General features: G+C 44.0%; 1 protein-coding gene across 1 annotated transcript in view; it reads right to left on the bottom strand.

Moving 5' to 3' along the window:
• The window catches only part of LOC146065551 (alcohol dehydrogenase 1-like), an 82861-nt gene that overhangs the window by 5869 nt on the left and 56099 nt on the right, over window positions 1–20893 (bottom strand). Inside the window, exons 7-8 of the mRNA XM_083179052.1 lie at window positions 18620–18755; window positions 8415–8553 (exon numbers count right to left, since the gene is read on the bottom strand). Of these exons, the coding sequence (XP_083035178.1) occupies window positions 8415–8553; window positions 18620–18755 (275 nt within the window). The remainder of the gene's footprint in view (window positions 1–8414; window positions 8554–18619; window positions 18756–20893) is intronic.

Raw genomic sequence — 20893 nt, 5'->3', positions numbered from 1 at the left:
GACGCAGTGACAGTTAGGTGATGTCTGCTGTCCCTGACAGCAGACATCCCCCCTCGCCGCCCAGGGGGGGCAGGGGTGCCCCCCCCGGTCGGCGATCGCTGTGATTGGCTGTTCAAATCTGAACAGCCATTCACAGCGTTTCCTGTGTTACCGGCGGCTAAGCCGCTCGGTAACACAGGGATTCACTGGTGATCGGTGCTGTCAAGTACAGCACCGATCACCACCGATGTGCAGCCCCCCCTCGAACCCGCCGGGCACTCACCCGGCAGCAGCAGCAGCTCCCCCGGCTCCCCCAGAGCGTCTGGAGCGCACGCAGCGCTGCCCTCCTCCCCCCTCCCCCCCGCAGCAGCAGCAGCATCAATATATATATATACACACACATATATATATATATATGTGTGTGTATATATATTTGTATATATATATATATATATATATATATACACACATATATATATATATATGTGTGTGTGTGTGTGTGTGTGTGTATATACCGCACCGATTACCACCGATCGCCAGCCCCCCCCCCCTCCCACCTGGCAGCCCCCCTCCCTCCCACCCACCCGGCTGCCGCAGCACCAGCACCCCTCCCACCCCCCGCCAGCCGCAGCGCCAGCCCCCCTCCCAAAGCTGGTGACTAAAATGGGGTCACTTGTGGGGGGGTTCCACTGTATTGGTGCTTCGGGGGTCTTGCTAATGCGACATAGCACCCACCATTCATTCCACCACCAAAAATCACTCCTTCCCTTCTGAGTCCTGCCATGCACCCAACTGGTATTTTTTGGTCACACGTGAGGCATTGCCATACTCGGGAGAAATTGGGGCACAGATTTTGGGGTGCTTTGTCTCCTTCATTCCTTGTGAAAATAAAAATTTTTGAGCCAGAACTGCATTTTTCTATAAAAAATTACATTTTTTTACACAAAAATGCAGATCTGGCTCAAAATTTTTCATTTTCACAAGGAATGAAGGAGACAAAGCACCCCAAAATCTGTGCCCCAATTTCTCCCGAGTACGGCAATGCCTCATGTGTGACCAAAAAATACCAGTTGGGTGCATGGCAGGACTCAGAAGGGAAGGAGTGATTTTTGGATTTTGCAGCACAGATTCTGGTTGAATGACCCCCAAAACACCCATACAGTGGAACCCCCCCACAAGTGACCACATTTTGCAAACTACACCCTTCAGGGAATTCATCAAGGGGTATAGTGTACATTTCAAACCCCCCGGGGTTTCACCAATTTTGATACAACTGAGCTGTGAAAATGAAAAATTAATTTTTTTAATTTTCACTGCCCAGTTGTACCACAATTGGTGAAACCCCTGAGGGTTTGAAATGTACACTATACCCCTAGATGAATTCCCTGAAGGGTGTAGTTTGCAAAATGGGGTCACTTGTGGGGGGGTACCTAACTTTTAGCATCTTATGGTGCCTAGAAACCTACATGGTGCCTAAAAAATAATCTCATAAAAAGGAGGCTCCAAAATCAAGTAGGTGCTCCTTCTATTATGAAGCCTGTGGTTTGGTCACCGTGCACACTAGGGCCACATATAGGATATTTATGAAAACCAAAGAATTGGGGGAATCAATTTTTAGTCACATTTCTCTAGTAAAATCTACTGTGTTCCTTAGAAAAATGTATTAAAATTGCAAATCTGCAAAAAAAATGAAATTTCGAAATTTCACCTACACTTTCTTTTAATTCCTGTGAAACACCTAAAGGGTTAACAAACTTCCAAAATGCTGTTTTGAATACTGTGAGGGGTGCAGTTTTTGAAATGGCATCATTTATGGGGGTGTCTCACATACAAGTCACTCAAAGTCACATCATAACTGACCTGGTCCCTAAAAAAATCAGAGTTTGAAATTTTCTTGAAAATTTGAGAATTTGCTATTCATATTTTAAGCCTCCTAGTGTCCAAAAAAATGAAAATGAGGTTGAAATAATGATGGCAACATAAAGTAGACATATGGTCTATGTTAGTTATTCACTATTTTGAGTGGTAAGATTATTTGTCTCACAAGCAGAAAATTTAACATTTTGCAAATCGCAAAATTTTCCATTTTTTTACGACATTTTGGTATTTTTCACAAAAAAACACAGACTGTATCGACGAAAATTTACCACTAACTTGAAGTACAATGTGTCACGAGAAAACAATCTCAAAATCACTGGGATAAGTAAAAGCAAAAAAAAGTTATCCCCACTTAAGTGATACATGCCAGATTTGAAAAAAAGGGCTCTGTCAGGAAGGCAAAAACTGGCTCTGTCATGAAGGGGTTAACTCTCTCTTATTTATTTATTTATTCACAGTTTCTTGTATATGCTCCACCTGCAGTGCACATGGTTTTGCTCATTTAAGAAAAAATTTGTCCTGTGATCAAGTCTGAATTAGGCCCTCAATCTTTAAGAATACAACTTTTGTATTCCTACAATCCATTCTTCAATAGACCGCAACTCTTTAAATGTTTGCAGATCTATGGTGTACAGAAAAAATGCAAACAGCTTGAATGCCTCTCTGTGCTTTTTATCTTCAGATGTAATTATCAAGCTTGTCAAACGTGATATCCATGACTTGGCTGTATTCTGCTCTGGAACGTTTCACATATTAACTACAGTATATGTTTTTCTGGCATTTATCTAATGTTATGCAGTTTTCCATCGGTAATATTCTACACCAGTCTATCACAACATGTGTATTATATAACAGCTCATAGTAGCATGTGTCCCAGATCCTCCACATAGTAAACAAACATGTCAAGGTTTTGGGTTAGAGAAACAGAACCACTGGGACACACTGCTCTGTCTCACTTCGCAGTTGTGACTGTTATTTTAAGGAAACAGGAACTGCACTGATCCAGTATCTTAATTACAACTCCCTAAGCCACATCCCGCATGTGTTTTCATCCTCATGCTGTATGATGGAGAGTTTAGGAGTCATTTAAGGTATTGGGATCCTGTCTAAACTAGCTCTTTTTTCCAGTGAGTCATTTCTGGTTCAGAATAACAAGCAGCTTGGCTAAGCAGCAGCAGCAGCGGATAACTACTTTAATTAAAGGGTGCATTATTAGCTCTTAACTTCTTAAAAGTGTAAAGAGTCTCTTCATATGAATGTATTTTCCCACTTATAGGTTAAGAATTCCCAGATCGAGCAGCTGCTGTAAAACAATACTCCCAGGATTATGTGCATAGTGCCGAAGGATAAGTGCAAAAAGAGATGCTTAACCAACATGTTTAAACACCTTGTCTGGCTCTGGCTGTGATTCAGTTCAGCTCTCATGTCAACATTATGCTTAACTCTACATGCAAAGAATGATTGAGTTTGCAAAATTATATAGGAGTTGGCTGTGCAGCAAGCAAACTGGGAAGAAAAACAAAAAGCTATATGGCAATTACTAATATTTGATATCTTTGTACTTGATTTTGCACCTTTTGCACCTGAGCCAGTATCTTTGCATGAAGCACTGGCAGCATTTACTAGAGCCTGACATTTACACATACTGTCGGTGCCTACTCTCCTGCATTTTGCAGGAGACTCCCTGAAATAGCAGCAATCTCCCTCTCTCCCTCAATAGTCTAGCAATCTCCCTCATTTCACCTAGCCCATATTACACTGTTACATTTTTTTGGGGAAAAAGGAATGAGAGATAGATACATTTACATTGAATCATCTGCACCATTTCCCAGCACTTTAGCAAGTATAGTAGCTCATTTACATTTGTATATAAGTAATTTTACAAGATTCCTCTCAAATGTAGCAGTACACACCCACGCTTCTAGGTGCCACGTTCACAATCTCTTTTCACAATCTCTCCATATGTGGAACTAGACACGCCCTTTGGGAGGAGCATGACACGACCCCTCAATGGGGCACTATGCAAAATTCTATTTCCAACTATATTCTTCCTGAAAATAGTTGTCAAAAGTAGGCAAGTATGCATTTACATAGTCTAAAAGCGCTCCTGATTAGATGGGATTATGAAATCTTAAAAGACCAGATGTACTAAGCTTGAAAAGTGAAAGTTTGCAATTTCATCTCTCAATATTTCAAGCTAACTCTCACCCTTGTTCAATTTGGAAGATTCCCTCTAGGAGCACAGTTTGCAGTGCAGGAAAAGTAGGGGGGTGGGAAAGTGGTGACAGAGGGCGAGATGTACTAAGCCTTGAAAAGTCATAAAATGGCAAGTGATAAACAACCAACCAAACAGCTCCTGTCATTTTTCAAACCCAGCCTATGACATGACAGTTGGAAGCTGATTGTCTGCTACTTTATCACTCTTCATTTTATCACTTCTCACGCTCAGTACATCTGGTCCAGAAAGTGCTAACTACTAATTACATTGCCTGAGAGGTGCAGCTGACATCATATTTGGTAAAACTGTTAGAATATTACCTGTAAACCCTCATTATTTAGATTGTTTAAAAAGCACTAAGGCATCGCTTTATGGGGAAGAGGTCAGCTTAAAAACCAAATTGGTCCAAAAGTGTGCAGTACAGCTATTATACTTATATAGGGAAAGAACGATAACACTGAAGTATTACATAAGCCAAACATCTCTGTCTAAACAGAATACGTTTTAAAGCGATTTGTGCCTGCTGTAAAGTTGCATAAGAGGAAAACACAGTAGAGTGCAATGTAAAGTTGAGGTCAGTAAGGGTTTCTGGCATTCACAATACTGATGCTGGCATCCTGTGTGTGTGTGCGTGTGTGTGTGTGTGTGTGTAAGAGACTTGGGATAGAATGTGTGCAGCTATATGAGCAGCGTGCGTGTGCGGCTATGGAGACAGTGAGCGTGTGTGGCTATGGGACAGTGTGTGCAGGCAGTGGTAGCTCCCATTGGCTCACGGTCCAGCAAGAGCGTCCAAAGTAGCGGTGGACTTGCTTTCAGTATACTGCTGGGCAGCCCAGCGCTCCCTTCCCGGCTTCACACAGCTTTATATTGTGTGCGGGTGGCTGCGCTCTTATTTGCAGTGAGGAGCGGCAGCATTTCACTCCCCCTTGGCAATAAGCAATTAAATCCCCTTGGTAATGAGTTATTCGGTCCCCGTTGGCAATGAGCAATTCAGTCCCCCTTGGCAACAAGTTTTTAACTCCCCCTTGGCAATGAGCAATACGCTCCCCCTTGGCAATGAGCAATTAAATCCCCTTGGTAATGAGTTATTCAGTCCCCCTTGGCAATGAGCAATTCCCCTTGGCAACAAGTTTTTAACTCTCCCTTGGCAATGATCAATTCACTCCCTCTTGGCAATGAGTAATTCACCCCCCCCCCCCCTTCTTTGGCAATGAGTGTCTATTTCCCCTTGGCAACAAGCATGAAACCCCCTTGACATTTAGCATCAAGCCCCAGCATCGAGCATGTAACCCCTGGTATCGAGCAAGAACCCCCTAGCAATGCGCATGTAGGTAAGTGACACCTATGTGGCATATAGTAATATGTAATGGGCATCGCAGTGTGTGGCATATGTGTATTGGGCTTCACTGTGTGTGGCATATGTATAATGGAGCACAGTTGATGCATGTGTGTTAGTAGGCCTCGAGCCGGCCCAGTATCTATGGGGCAGATGTATCAACCAGCGTTAAGTGCAAAAATGCACTTAACGCTGGTTAACTGGGGGGGATTACGTCTATCCCTAATGTATTACTAGTGCACCTAACGTGCGCTAGTGACAGCCCGCCGAGTTACGCTCGGCGGGGCTGTCCCTGCAATCCCCCCCAGGGATTAGCGGCCGGGGCGATGTATTAACAGCCTTCAAGGCGTTAATTCGCCCCGGCCGCTTCGCCAGCTCAGGGCTAGCGTTGTCCTATCCCCCACTGTGGGGACAACGCTAGCCCTGCTTCTGGCTCGGGCTGCGCTGGAGATCTCGCGGTTTTTGCGAGATCTCGTGCATGCCCAGTAAGCCGGGCGGGGGGGGCGACGGCGAGTGCGCATGTGCGGGGCGGCGAGGGAGCCGATAAGGAGAGCCGTTAACGCTGGGGATAACGGCTCTCCTTATCGGCATGGGGGATGTTAATACATCTCCCCAGTAACGAGTGCCCGCTTCTCCTCGTTATGCAGGATAAGCGGGACGTTATTTCAGAAGCGCAAAGGGGGGGGGGGGGGGTTAGTACATCTGCCCCTATGTATCTATCTATGTATCTGTGTTATCTATCTGTGTATCTGTTATACACACACACACACACACACACACATACAGATGGAGTGCCTCTCAGCCAGCTCCAGGGCCCACCAGAATGTCCCCGCTGGCAGAGAGGTGCTCCATCGGACTGGGATGCACATGCGTCTCACATGCACGTGCGTCCCAGTCACTCGCTTCAGGAAGACAAGCAGGGTTATGGGGGGGGGGGGATGCGGGGAGACGGCGACAACCGAAGGGGATGAACAAAACGGCACTCAAGTGTGAAGAAAAGTTGCGATGCAGGGTCCAAACAATTAATGCTAAATAGTACTTATCCAGCCTGTGGACCACTACAGGAATCAGACCAGCACTCATGTGGTTAAGTGAAAAAAAAATGTATTGGTAATTCAAAGCATTATACAGAGCAACAAGTGCAACATGGCTGACCCAACAGCTGTTTTAACTGGATGCCTTCCAGTTTTTGGCACCCCTGAACCACGTGAGTGCTGGTCTGATTCCTGTCCTGGTCCCCAGGCTGCGTAAATTTATATATATATATATATATATATATATATATATATATATATATATATATATATATATATATATATGTCACAAATGGGTGACATCATTTTTCATGCCTGGATATAAGGCATGCAGCAACATGGACAGCCCCCAGGTATTTAGGTAAGTCACTGTACACTCTTGTTCTTTGTACATAACCGGATGAAAATGTGAAATATACAGTATTAAAACTATATTTTATATATACTGAAAATATATATCAAATATAGGAGGCACACACAATTCTCTTGCCTCTGGGAAGCTGGTGCAAACTTATGTCACTGACCAAGATAACATGATTTTTGTGATTGATTTTTTTATTCTAAATATATCAATAAATAAATGAATCAGTTATGTCAGCCATGGTCAATACTTGGTTACTAATAATGTTTTTATTGTCTTTTGTCTTAGTGGCTGCAAAACAGATTCTAATTTTGTATTCTAAATTAATCAATGCATTGTTAGCTATTAATGCTGTACTATTGTTTTATGGTCTTTTGCCCGTATAGCTGCAAAATAGATTATTGTCTTTATTTGTATGCTAAATGAATAAATAAATAAATTAATAAATCTCATCACTTCTCAGGAATCCAGGTGGGGCTAATGTAACATTTGCAGAGAGAGTTATATTTGGGTGGGTTGTGTTAAAACTGAAATTGAAATTGCAGTGTAAAAACAAAGCAGCCAGTATTTACCCTGCACATAAACAAAATAACTCACCCAAATGTAACTCTCTCTGCACAGGTTACATCAGCCCCACCTACACTGCACATGGGCCCTTATTCTGGTTGGTGCGGTAATGTCCGCGTGCGGTCGGTCCGCCGATGTTTAGTGTCTGCGTATGTGCAGAGGCGTCTCTGCGCATGTGCGAACGGGACGCACGTCCAAATTCCGCATGAAATGTGTACACTACGAACAGGGGGTGGAGAGGGGCGTGAAGGGCTGTTTGGGCTCATTAACATATGCATACGCCCCGCGTTTCATGGGCGTTCCCATGAAAACGCTGGGCGTACGTATGGTAATGCGGACGTGATGCACGTGCAGGGGGCGGACATATGACATTGCCGGATGTCAGCTGCCCGCCCAGATCCCTGCTTTTGCACGGAGAAATGCCCGTGTGGTCTGAGGTTGCGGGAGCTGCCTGACCACTCGGTCCTGCATTCGATGGTCTGGGACCATCGAATGATGGGGGAGGTTCCCTGAGATGGAGGAGGTGTATTCATGAGAAATCCACTTGCGGTCCGTTCGGACAGCTTCTTACCGCATTCGGACGGAGTGAGCGATCCGTACGAAAGGCGGGGTTTAGGACGCACGGTCCTGCCCGCATATTCGGCTCAGTCCGCACAGACCAGAATAAGGCCCATGGTTTTGTCCATTTGAGAAAGATTTTGCATTTGCAATCAGGTCTGAATCAGGCCCATAGGATTTGAAATTGCTGTTAATTTGTTCCCCTGCTCTGTTGATTAGTTTAGTCAGCCTTTTCCCAATGTTGGTGAACAATATTGTGAATGAGTTGGTGGTCAAAATTAACTGGAAATTAGTGGTTTTGAGGTAAATAATACTGTGGGAACACAAAACATGTCAACATGACATGATTTAGCTTTATATAACGATCCAAAACAAAAATAATAAAAATGAAAATGTGAGGGTGGCTTTTCAAAACCAAAACATGAAGACAAATACAGATCCAAAACCAATGCACAGGGGTTGGCGCACATTGCTAAAACATACCTTTCTCCTTTGTGCAAAAGATCAAATCCTTTGTTTATTTCAATAAAAGGCAATCTGTGAGAGAGCAGTGTATCCACCGCAAACTTGCCTTCCATCAGCTCTGAAACTAGTTGAGGAAGACTATCTTTACTCTTATAACCTATAAATAAAATAATACAAATGAGTTTGTGAAGCTGAAAGAAAAATTGTTCACAGAGCAGATTACATTTTTTTAAGTAACACCAATTAACTTGTGACATCAATAAAAATGCAAAAGATAGTCCATTATACGACAAAAACAAAAAAGGGGGCAGAAATGCATAGCCACTCCTATTGTACAGGATGTTGTTGTAGCAGATATGACAGGAAGAGAGAACTCAGATGTAAAGCATCAACTGCGAGTGAACTAGGGCATAAATCCTATAGCAGACCAGAAAGAGTTACGTTAGAGGAGTATTAGAGAGAAGCTTTAGATGAGCAGAGGAGGAGAGACACCTGGGGATGACCATTGGCCATTTGATGGGGAACAACCATTTTGCCACTAATGGCAGAGAAACAAATGTTGTCTGATATTGGTTGCAACAAATGCCCTATTTTTTTTTTTACTAAACTCCACCCCTTCCTTGATTGGCTTGCTACATGTCTTTTACCACAGACAAGATGGCCATCATTGTGCATAAACATGATATGCTTGATTGCATACCCTCCAACATGACCCATTCCATTAGGTATAAAATGTTCTGTTTCTGGACTTCCCTGCAAGTGGCAGTTGCAGAGGTGGGACTGCAGCACAGTCCAATATTCAAAAAGGGGAGCCACACCAAATGCCACCCAAAGAATCACTGTCCTGGACTCACTGGCAGTTGATGGTGACTATTGATGGTTAACCCACAAAATGTTCATACGTATGATGTATAAAAGTGAATCTGTATCACACTGAGGCCTGGTGACTTATTGGGCCTTATTTTGGTTCATTCTTTCTGACAAAATCCTTCTTAGATGGACAAAACCATGTGCACTGCAGGGGGGGCAGATGTAACATGTGCAGAGAGAATTAGATTTGGGTGAGTAATTTTGTTTCTGTGCAGGGAAAATACTGACTGCTTTATTTTTACACTGCAATATAGATCTCACTTTGAAGTAAAACCCCACCCAAATCTAATTCTCTCTGCACAAGTAACACCTGCCCCACCTGCAGTGCACATGGTTTTGCCCATCTAAGAAGGATTTTGTCAGAAAGAATGAACCAAAATAAGGCCCATTGAGACATTGATATCTAAAGTTATTGCAAACTGTTACACAGTTTATACAGTAGTATATAATAGTACAGATAAATGGGCGGGGAAGTGTAACTGTGAATAGATGGTGATTAATATGGGAGGGATTATATAGATGGATATTACTGTGAGCAGAGTGTTATAAGACTAATATAACGATGAGATAAGGAGTAGGTAAGTAGTACGTGAGTCTAGTTTGGGAATTAGGAACATTAGGAGAAGCATATTGAAACTAATGTTGTGCATATGGTCAGTTTATAAGGATTAAAGGTTTATGTAATATTACCTGAGGAGTAAGAAAGTACCGGTACAAGAAAGAGGGTATGGGTCATTGGGTCGACCAAATTCATTTCGATATACATTGGGTTAACCACCGAAGGTCAACAGGCCTAAGGTTTGACACAGACAAAATATCAACATGCCTATGGTTGACAGGGTCAAAATGTCGACACAAGCATTAGGTCAACATGCTTCAGGCATGGTACCTAGCTACGCTCAGCACACTATTATATTCTCCCTCCATTGATGCCATTGGCCCTGTTAATTCAGGTTTATTTATCTTTTCAGGATGCCCTGGCTATGGTATATTTGGAAAGTTCAAGGGGTTTTCTTGGCTATATTGACATTAAAGTGGCTTACATGCTGCTACCATTATACATGTAGGTTTTTCAATTCATGGGTTTTTATTTTGTGAAGCTTTTTTGTGGAAATGTGTTGCCTTTGGGCTGTGGTTTGTATTATGCCAAGGGTCACCCTGACGTGGCTCATTATTTTTATAACTTCCTGGTTATCGGCGCATGGGGGAGTCAGGGGTACTGTATGCTGGAATATGCTCTTCTGCTTGCAATAAATCTATTAAAATTTTCCTGGGCTTTGTCTTCTGTGCCTGTGTCCTGGGGCTGTTATGTGTCCCCAAATTCAATCAATTGGTCTTTTGAGTTCTGGGGGTCATTCTGGTTGTATTTCTAAGCAGTGGTATTTTGCTGCTTAGCGAGCCTTCTAACGCCACCCGCCAGATGTGCGAATGCCCGCCCCCCACTGCTCAGGAAATATCCCAGCCGCACTGAATGATTGTTTTGCATAAATCATTCAATTGTCACCGATCATCGAATAATTTGTCAGTCTCAGCTGGCCTACAATTGCCAAGAACTGGGCAGACAGCTGATGTCCTGTGATGTCAGCCACCCGCCCCTGGAAGGTAGCTGCTCGCCTGCATTTGCATGGGGATGCCCAGCATTTTCCTTGGTGCAGCCAGCCCACCCCCACCTATGCATATCTCCAAAGGCACATGCAAATGTGCATAAGTGAATAACCGGTCCCCCTTGAGAACACGCCAGTCAATGCGACGATCAGAATCAGGGCCCCTGTGTGTAATGTTTTGCAGGAAGTTGGATCTTATTGTTTTTATACTAATGTGAAGCAGATATTTTTATTGTTAACTTTTCTAATTGGATCATTGATGATCATCTGGTGCGGAGAGAACATTGGAGGAGTATTTCTATCCCTTTTAAGGGATGTATGTAGCATGGACTATATAGAGCAAGTATTTTTTTCACCAGAAACTATGGCATTATCATGCACATCTAGTGAGAATTTGAGCGCAATAATTTTTATTTTATTTTCTGTTTTAAGGATGTGTTTTACCATCCAATGGGCCGCTCAATCGACCCCCCCCCCCCGCCATTTTCTATTATTTTAGTATGGGTTTGTGTTGTGGTTTGTTGAGTTCATGGTGTTGGTTGCGTAGCATTTTGTTCTTGCAGAGTTTGTTTTAGGTGACCCAAACCTATACTTAAAAACTGCACTGGTTGAAAATATAAACTTCATAACACATAATACAATACAATACAATAAAATACAAGTTCACCAGAACCAGTCTGGCTCAAGTGCTTCCAAGCCCTGTTCTATGTTCACCTGATCCAGTCCGGCTCAAGTATTTCGAAACTTTAACTGATAAGTTCCAAGTTACCCGGTGATTTTTGTTATAAGTCCATGGTAAATTTGATTTTGCAGGTCAACAGTGGCGGATTTAGGGGGGGGGCACCCGGGCACGTGCCCCCCCTGTCGTTTAGTGGATTTTTTTTTTTTTTAACTATTTTAAATCATTTTTAATCGATTTATACAGCTGCCCCGGACGCTGTATATATATATAACAGTAGAAGGGCCGGGCTGGCTGCCAGTCAGCCTGTAAGCCCGCCCTTCCTGAACAACTGATTGGCCTGCCCTACACCTGACCTGTGCAGGGCAGAGGAGCCAATCCGCGGACGTCGCCTTCCCGCCAGACGGTGGAGGACGTCGTCGCAGAGTCTCTCAGCCGGAGAGTTTTGTGTGAGTGTCACTGTGAGCGCAGCGGCGCATCTGCTGTTGCGCGACCGTCTTTCCCTCAGTGCCCTGCGTGACCGTCCAGCTCCAGGCCTCCAGCCCTGCCCTGCGTGAACGTTCCACCCTGCCCTGTTGTCTCCCTGCTGTCCCCAGTCCCCGCCCGTTTGGCTGGCTGCGGTGCTGTCACAGCCGGGACTTGGATGAGTGACTGACTGACAGTCACTCATCTACTTTTCCAAGTAGTCCCCCACTGTCCCTGGCCGTTTGGCTGCTGAGCCGCGGCCTGTCTGTAATTTGGCTTTCTCATGTGCCGCCCAATTCTGTCTCTCTCTTTAAAAACATAACAGTAAGACATGTTTTTTTTTTGGTATGCTGCGCCTGCTTTTGGGGGGGGGGTTATGCTGCTGTGTGTGTGTGTGTGTGGGGGGGGGGGGGTTATGCTGCTGTATGGGTGTGTGTGTGTGGTTGGAGGTTATGCTGCTGTTGGGGGGGTTGCTGCTGTGTTTGGGGGTTTTCTTGTCATATTATTTATGTATGCTGTTCACCTCCACTTTGTGCTGTACAGTCAGTAACTGTGTGTGTGTGGCCGGAGCAATGCACTTTTTTCTTGAGGAGTGTACTCCTTTGTGGGCTGTATTAATTGAGTTGTGTTGCTTTAGGAGGGTGGGGTTCACTTTGCTTTGTATTAGAGTGTATGATACCTTCCCCAATCTACAGGCTGTAACCTCCATCACATACCTTCCCCACTCTACAGGCTGTAACCTCCATCACATACCTTCCCCACTCTACATACTGTAACCTCCATCACATACCTTCCCCACTCTACATGCTGTAACCTCCATCACATACCTTCCCCACTCTACATGCTGCTAACCTCCATCACATACCTTCCCCACTCTACATGCTGCTAACCTCCATCACATACCTTCCCCACTCTACATGCTGCTAACCTCCATCACATACCTTCCCCACTCTACATGCTGTAACCTCCATCACATACCTTCCCCACTCTACAGGCTGTAACCTCCATCACATACCTTCCCCACTCTACATACTGTAACCTCCATCACATACCTTCCCCACTCTACATGCTGTAACCTCCATCACATACCTTCCCCACTCTACATGCTGCTAACCTCCATCACATACCTTCCCCACTCTACATGCTGCTAACCTCCATCACATACCTTCCCCACTCTACATGCTGCTAACCTCCATCACGTACCTTCCCCACTCTACATGCTGCTAACCTCCATCACGTACCTTCCCCACTCTACATGCTGCTAACCTCCATCACTTCCTTCCCCACTCTACATGCTGCTAACCTCCATCACATACCTTCCCCACTCTACATGCTGCTAACCTCCATCACATACCTTCCCCACTCTACATGCTGCTAACCTCCATCACATTCCTTCCCCACTCTACATGCTGCTAACCTCCATCACATACCTTCCCCACTCTACATGCTGCTAACCTCCATCACATACCTTCCCCACTCTACATGCTGCTAACCTCCACACATACCGTCCCCACTCTACATGCTGTAACCTCCATCACATACCTTCCCCACTCTACATGCTGCTAACCTCCATCACATACCTTCCCCACACTACATGCTGCTAACCTCCATCACATACCTTCCCCACTCTACATGCTGCTAACCTCCACACATACCGTCCCCACTCTACATGCTGTAACCTCCATCACATACCTTCCCCACTCTACATGCTGCTAACCTCCATCACATACCTTCCCCACACTACATGCTGTAACTTCCATCACATACCTTCCCCACTCTACATGCTGCTAACCTCCATCACATACCTTCCCCACTCTACATGCTGCTAACCTCCATCACATACCTTCCCCACTCTACATGCTGCTAACCTCCATCACATACCTTCCCCACTCTACATGCTGCTAACCTCCATCACATACCTTCCCCACTCTACATGCTGCTAACCTCCATCACATACCTTCCCCACTCTACATGCTGCTAACCTCCATCACATACCTTCCCCACTCTACATGCTGCTAACCTCCACACATACCGTCCCCACTCTACATGCTGTAACCTCCATCACATACCTTAGGTATGTGATGGAGTTTGGAGCATGTAGATTGGGGAAGGTATGTGATGGAGGTTGGAGCCTGTACATTTGGGAATGTGTGTGTGATGGATTTGGCTTGGTAGAGCAAACTTTCTAGTTATGACACTGTTTCATTCTGTCACTCGTCACTATGCTTTGTTTATACAGACAATCTTGCATGGCCCTGGGCGAACAGAAATCATCCCGGGCCCAGCCCATCTGCAAGATTGCCCGTCGCTCTAGTGTGTAACCAGCCTTGCATGCATTCAATGCAGGTCTCATTTTATCACCCTCTTGTGCCAGAAATTTTATTATTCATAAAGGTGTCCCTCATAGTGGTATTAATAATATATCTTTTTAGAGTAGATGATTTCTTAGATTATTCATATAGTAGATCATTCAGGAAAGTTTATCTACAACTAAACTATTTAATATGCTTTGGTTAATGTACACCTTAGTGTACTAGCATAATCCTAATCTAGTGCTAGATATAATTTGAGGATTTTGGTTCAGAAGTGCAAGTGCCATAGTACGCTGACAGTCCTAAGATGACAGAGTGCATGCTCCCACTCCTTGCCATATGATATTTACATGTGTTGCTGGATTACTACCACATTGCAATAACAGATTAAGGGGGATATTCAATGCAAGTCGAGCTCCAGCAGCCATATCCTGAGGAGGGAGATGGCTGCAGGGCCCTATTCACAAGCTGTCGGGCTCGTTCTGCCGGTAAAAGCCAAAAATAGCCGAGCTCCCGTCCGGAGCTCGTCTATTTAAGGCCTCAACTCGCAGACACGAATCCCAAACGTCGAGCAAAGCGAGAATGGGACAGGGGCACAACTGTCGAGCTTGCTCGACAGTTGTTCCCCTAACATTGAATACCCCCGTAATTCTTTATTTGGAAGATATTAACATACACTTCTATTAATAATATTCTATATTCTAATAAATATTTATTCCGTTTGTATCTGCTGTGCATTGGACATTTTTTTTTCTTTATTTTGCAATCTTCTTTACTATGATCACAGCTGTTTACTGGCATGTTACATGTGCCTGAATGAAAAATAATTGGTGTCATCACTTTCCTAGTTTCACAAGAACACTTTTTCAATTTTAAAATACTTGTAATTTTTTGGAGTTATATAATGTAACACTGCTGTCTGCAAATACTCTGCGTCACTAACATATACTGTAGCATTTTTTCCAGCAGTCTGCAAAACAGGAACCCTTTTATTTTATTATACATATAAGATAAAATGGTGGTTCTTGGCTATAGAAAAATGTATGTTATGATCATCACTTTCCTAGCTTCACATGATTATGGTCTTTTCATATGTTCACTTATGGTGCATACACAATGTACTATTTTTATTTTTTTTTTAAATGCTTTTTTTTTAACAATTTGTCCCTTCGGAACAAAATTGATCAAAAAAATTGTACAGGGTGTATGCACCTTTATAGTAATGTCTGTTTTATTTATATATACACTCCTCTCTGCTGTGTCTACTAAAAGTAGCATTATTTGCAGCATTCAATATTATGTTGATTTTAAATTTTGTCAAAGGAAACATTTATTGTACTTCTGCAAAGAAAGGTATGTGTCTGTGTATGCTGTATATACATTTTTGAAAATAAATCGTTTCAAAGTCATTTTTGTCAATTATGTCATTGATCCTTCAAAAAATATTGGGAACATTACTTTTCAGGGTCTTGGATATATAACTATTACTCTACTAAGAAATTCCTATGTTCTGTGTGTATGCGTGTATTTTTTTTTTTTAAATGTGTAAAAAGTCACTTTTTTTCTTTTCCCTCTCCAGCAGTGTACATCAACCACAAATACACCTAACTTTCAGCGCACTTGGCCACACCCCCTAACATATTTGGACACACCCACTCCCGTTATAACCCCACCCCCTCCTCTCCCCCAAACATTTAATGTGCCCCCCCTGTCATTTTGGTCTGGATCCGCCCCTGCAGGTCAAGATGGGTTTTTCTAAGCTGAAGGACATTGGCCTGGTGTGGGAGCTTGGATTGGAGATACACCTTATTGAGTGTATAGGGCCCAGAGCAAAGGTGTCTGCATAATGATACATGCTTCAATTTCTGTCTGTCTTGCTCTTTGGATGTTGTGTTATACAGCATCCTCATTTAAGGTTTGAATAAGCGTAGCTTCACCGGTGTACATTTGTGCGAGGAGGGTTTGTGTTTCTTCTTGATGGAATTGTTTTGTATTTTGTGAACATTGTGTTAGGAGGGGTGCTGCAGTATTCATGAGCAGCTTTGTGTTGGCAAAAAAGTATTATCTTAAATATATGAATGTGGCATAGGTGGTGATTGTGGAAAGGGACAGATTAACAATGGGATGCAAGCTCCAGGCCTCAATATAAAAACAGTCCCATCACCATGACAGCATGATGATCACCAAACACCAGCTAGCCACATAGTTGGACATAAATCATAAGTATTAAAAATGCATTTGTATTGTCCTATACAAAATTATGCAATTTTTGACCATATTTAGGAGACAATGGGGCTTATAGTGCATGGGCTCTACATGCCATTAGCCTCACCCCTCCACTTTTTATAATGACCCTTGAACATTTACAGCTCCAGGCTCATTAGGCCCTTAATCCAGCCATGGTTATGGAACACTGACCAGGGTATGCTAGTGCCACAACCCAAGAGGGAGTCCTAACAGTCTTAACTGGCTGCTTTTGGTGTTATTTGAATGTGCCGCGGATCGATCAATGCTTTTTGTCGGCACCTTTCCAGTCATCTTTTTCCAGTTTAACAAAATATATGGTACTTGTGTAGTTTCACGGCGACAGGCTATGCTACGTTTTCAGCGTAGGCTAAGCTACGTTGTCAGCGTAGTCCAACGTCTGCCTAGCGTAGTCAGCGTAGTGTCCCAATCAGGCAGCGTAGTCACCGTACTGTCTCTGCAGTACTGTCCCCGGCATCCCTGGCAATCCTAGCGAGCACCTCTCACACAGCGCCGGTAAACCAACAGATCCCTTGCGCTGGCGAACACCAGCGGAGAGGCGATCATGCAGGTGCCAGCGGAGAGGCGCTCTATCTGCCTGAGACACACGAGCATCTCAGACGATTGTGCGTCTCAGTAATTCTTGCTGCAGGGTAAGGCAACCCTGCCAGTATACGCTTCAGGTAGACAGTGTTAGTAGTTTGGTAGCACACAAAGGGGGATGCAGGCGCAAGTTCGTCTCATGCACAATAAAGGACACATTTGACAGTGTTCCATGTTACATACTGGCAAAAGCCTCCTTTTCAAACCACCACTATCCATGTCAGCCCGAAGCGTGGCGAGGGGCCGCTTTACGCGTCCTCCCTACCTGTTCATACCCCCACTATCCACGTCGGCATGGAGTTGATTTTATAAAGTGTGGCAAGTGCAGCAAGCCCCGCGAGGGGCTGCGGAATACATGTAAAGTAATCCGCGTCCCCTTGCAGGGCTCGCTGCGCTCGCCACACTTTGGGCTCAATGGCACACTGCGCTCACCACACTTTTTAAAATCAACTCCATGCCTACATGAATAGTGGATGTATGAACAGGTTGGGAGGACGCGTAATGAGGCCCCTCGCCATGCTTTGGGCTGATGTGGATAGTAAGGGGTTTCAGGAACACATTCACACCTGTCATGTCAGGCAGGTTAAAATGGTCAATGGTTTCCACAAAATGTAATAAGCGCTGACTGACTACGCTAACTGTGTAACACTGACTGACTATGCTAACTACGTAAGCTCCAACTAGCCGCGAACATACTGACTACGTTGGCTGCGGGAACACGACGCTGATACTGACAGGGACGCTACGCTGACTACGTAACTGCCGCCGAGAAACGTACCAATTATTTTATGCCAAACACAAGTGTATGTGTGGTCATTTTTGGTAAAGATGCTATTTGTTATTACGATATTATTGCAAATAGAGGAGCCACAGCCAAAATTTGGCTTTACCACAATTGATAGGCCTTGATTATTTAACCTTAATATATTTAACAATCAACCCCTGCTGGAGGGAACAATCAACCCCTGCTCCCCAAACCCCTTTGCTGGGAGCCAGACAGTGGGGAGAGAGATGATGGGCTGCAGCTGCAGCACAGACTCTCACCCCAGCTCAGCACATGCTGCTCAGTGCCATGTGCTGAGCTGGGGAGAGACAACTGCAGCAGCTTGTAATCTCTCTCCCTCTTCAATTCTTTTACAGGGACGTGGCCATGCCTCCAAACATTACATTTTAAGTGAGGAGCTCAGCTGCTGTTGGTTGGTGGGATGTCAGTGGGGGGACGGAGGAGGAACCATTCCACCTCAAATTTAAACTGATGGAACGCAGTTCCACCCCGTGTCGGCCCACTTTGTGTATGTGATGCAAAATAGCAAAATGGACAGTATGTGCTATCTTGTGTTAGATCTCTATCATATTTGCTGTGAAAAGGTCAGTACAGTCACTTGTTAACTTCAAAAAAACAAAAACAAAAACATTTTGTCCGTTGCAATAGACACCTTTACATACCTCCAAGTAGAGCACCTTTTATAGTACGTCCTGTGAGAAGCAGCATTGGATCAAAAGTGAGCTTTGCATCTGCATGAGCCAATCCAATGATCACTGCAGTACCAGCGCTGAAGTGACTAGATAGAAGTGCAGAAACCTGGATAAAGACACATGAAGAGATTAGGAGAATGTTTTTTTTTTTCTTTTATTATTGTAATGCATTCATGGTAAAAACTGGCTGTTTTTTTTTTTTTCAGGCAGCCCACATTTCTGGACAGCTTTATTTTTTAAACTGCAATTTAGGTTTACGTCTATTTTTTTTTTTATTGAGTAGTAAAAAATACACCATCAGAAACATGCTAGACATGATCAAGGGCATGAGATGAAATAGGGATGAGCACGGTCGGATTTTTCAAATCCAAACGCTACTGGACTCTGCAATCCGAGCACAGATGCAAGTACGTTTGGGTCTCACCCAAACTTAATTTTCCCGCTGTCGGATTTTCACGAAACCCGCACTACATATACTGTAAGTCTTGGACATCGGCTCCATCTTCATTCCCACACTTGATTGCTACATGTTGGTTGTAATGGAGGCTGAGAGGGGCTAAGAGGGGCTGCTACAACAGGGGACACCTAAGGGGAATAACTACTATGGGGGACAACTACTAAGGGAGCAACTACTGAGGGGGAATCTACTATGGGGGACAGCTACTAAGAGTGTGTACACACGGTTCGATGTTCTGTGCGATCCGATGTACGGTTCGATGTTTTGTCCGATTTTTACTTTTCCCTTTTTTTCTCTACTCCTTAAGATATGCCTTAAGATATGCTTAAGATTTTGACTTTTTACCATACAATTTGCTATGCGATTTCCTATTTGATTTACTATGCGATTTCCTATGTGCCTTAAGATTTGCTTAAGATTTTGACTAAGCGATTTTGACTTAACAACAGGATGACTGACAGGGCCCTGGAAATCGTATAGCACATCGCATCTTAAGCATATCGCAAGGCACATACGATGCATGCGATATGCTTGCGATTTGTGCTAGATAGAGTGTGCTGCCCACTCTATCTCCCCTCCGATTTCTCCTTAAACGGGAGCGCGCATCGGGCTAGGAAGCCCTTACAATGCATACAATCAGTATGCGATATGTATGCGATATGGCTTCCGATGTTGACGATATCGTCAACATCGGAAGCCATATCGAACCGTGTGTACACACTATAAGGGTAAAACTACTATGGGGACAACTACTAAGGAGGAAACTGTTAGAGGGGCATTACTAAAATGGTACTATTATGGGGGCACTACTAAGGGGGCTGGGAGCTACTATATGGGGATTGCTGTGTATTTAAAAAATAAATAAATATATATATTTTTTTGTACTCCTGTGCTGCCCAGTGTGCCGTGTATAATCCCAGGGGTGTCCCATGTATTATATTTCATTCCAGGGGTGCTCCTTGTGTGCCATATAACTCTAGGGGTGCTGCCATGTGTCCTACATAATTGCAGGGGTGCTGCCATATGTTGTGTATAATTTTAGGGGTACTGACATGTGTCTTGTATAATTCGAGGGGTGCCCCATGTCTCGTATATCATTCCAGGGGGGGCCCATGTGTGGTGTATAACTATAGGGGTGCTGCCATGTGTTGTATATCATTGCAGGGGTGCTGTCATATGTTGTGTATAATTTCAGGGGTGCTGCCATGTGTTGTATATAATTCCAGGGGTGCTTCCATTAATCATGTATAATTCTAAGGGTGCCCCGTGTGTACCGTATAATTCCATGGTGTTGCCATGTGTAGGATATAATTCCCGGGGTGTTGCAATGTATCATGTATAATTCTAGGGGTGCCCCATGCGTACCTTATAATTTCATGGGTGCTGCTATGTTTCATATATAATTCCAGAGGTTCTGCCATGTGTGCTGTATAATTTCAGGGGAGCCGCCATGTGTCATATTTTATTCCAGAGGTGCTGACCTTTTTTTAATTAAAAGCACACGGAGGTTTTTTTTTTAACTACAAGTGTCCCATATAATTTCAGGGGAGCTGCCTGCCAAGTCTGCCATATAATTTATGGGGTGGTGCTAAGTGTCCAGTACTAGTCCAGGGGAGCTGCCCTTTTTTTATTTAAAAGAAAAAATTTACCTTTTTTACTCCAAGGGCTGTTATCAGTCCAGGGGTGCTGCATGTGTGCAGAATAATTCCAGGGGTGCTGCCATGTGTGCTATATAATTCCAGGGGTGCCCCATGTGTACATTATCAGTCCAGGGGCAGTAGCGCACG

This window comes from Crinia signifera, chromosome 1 (genome assembly GCF_055691185.1).
Source record: "Crinia signifera chromosome 1, ASM5569118v1, whole genome shotgun sequence".
NCBI lineage: Eukaryota > Metazoa > Chordata > Amphibia > Anura > Myobatrachidae > Crinia > Crinia signifera.
Note: the sequence above shows the minus strand (reverse complement) of the source record. Positions and strands in the feature narration are given on the sequence as shown.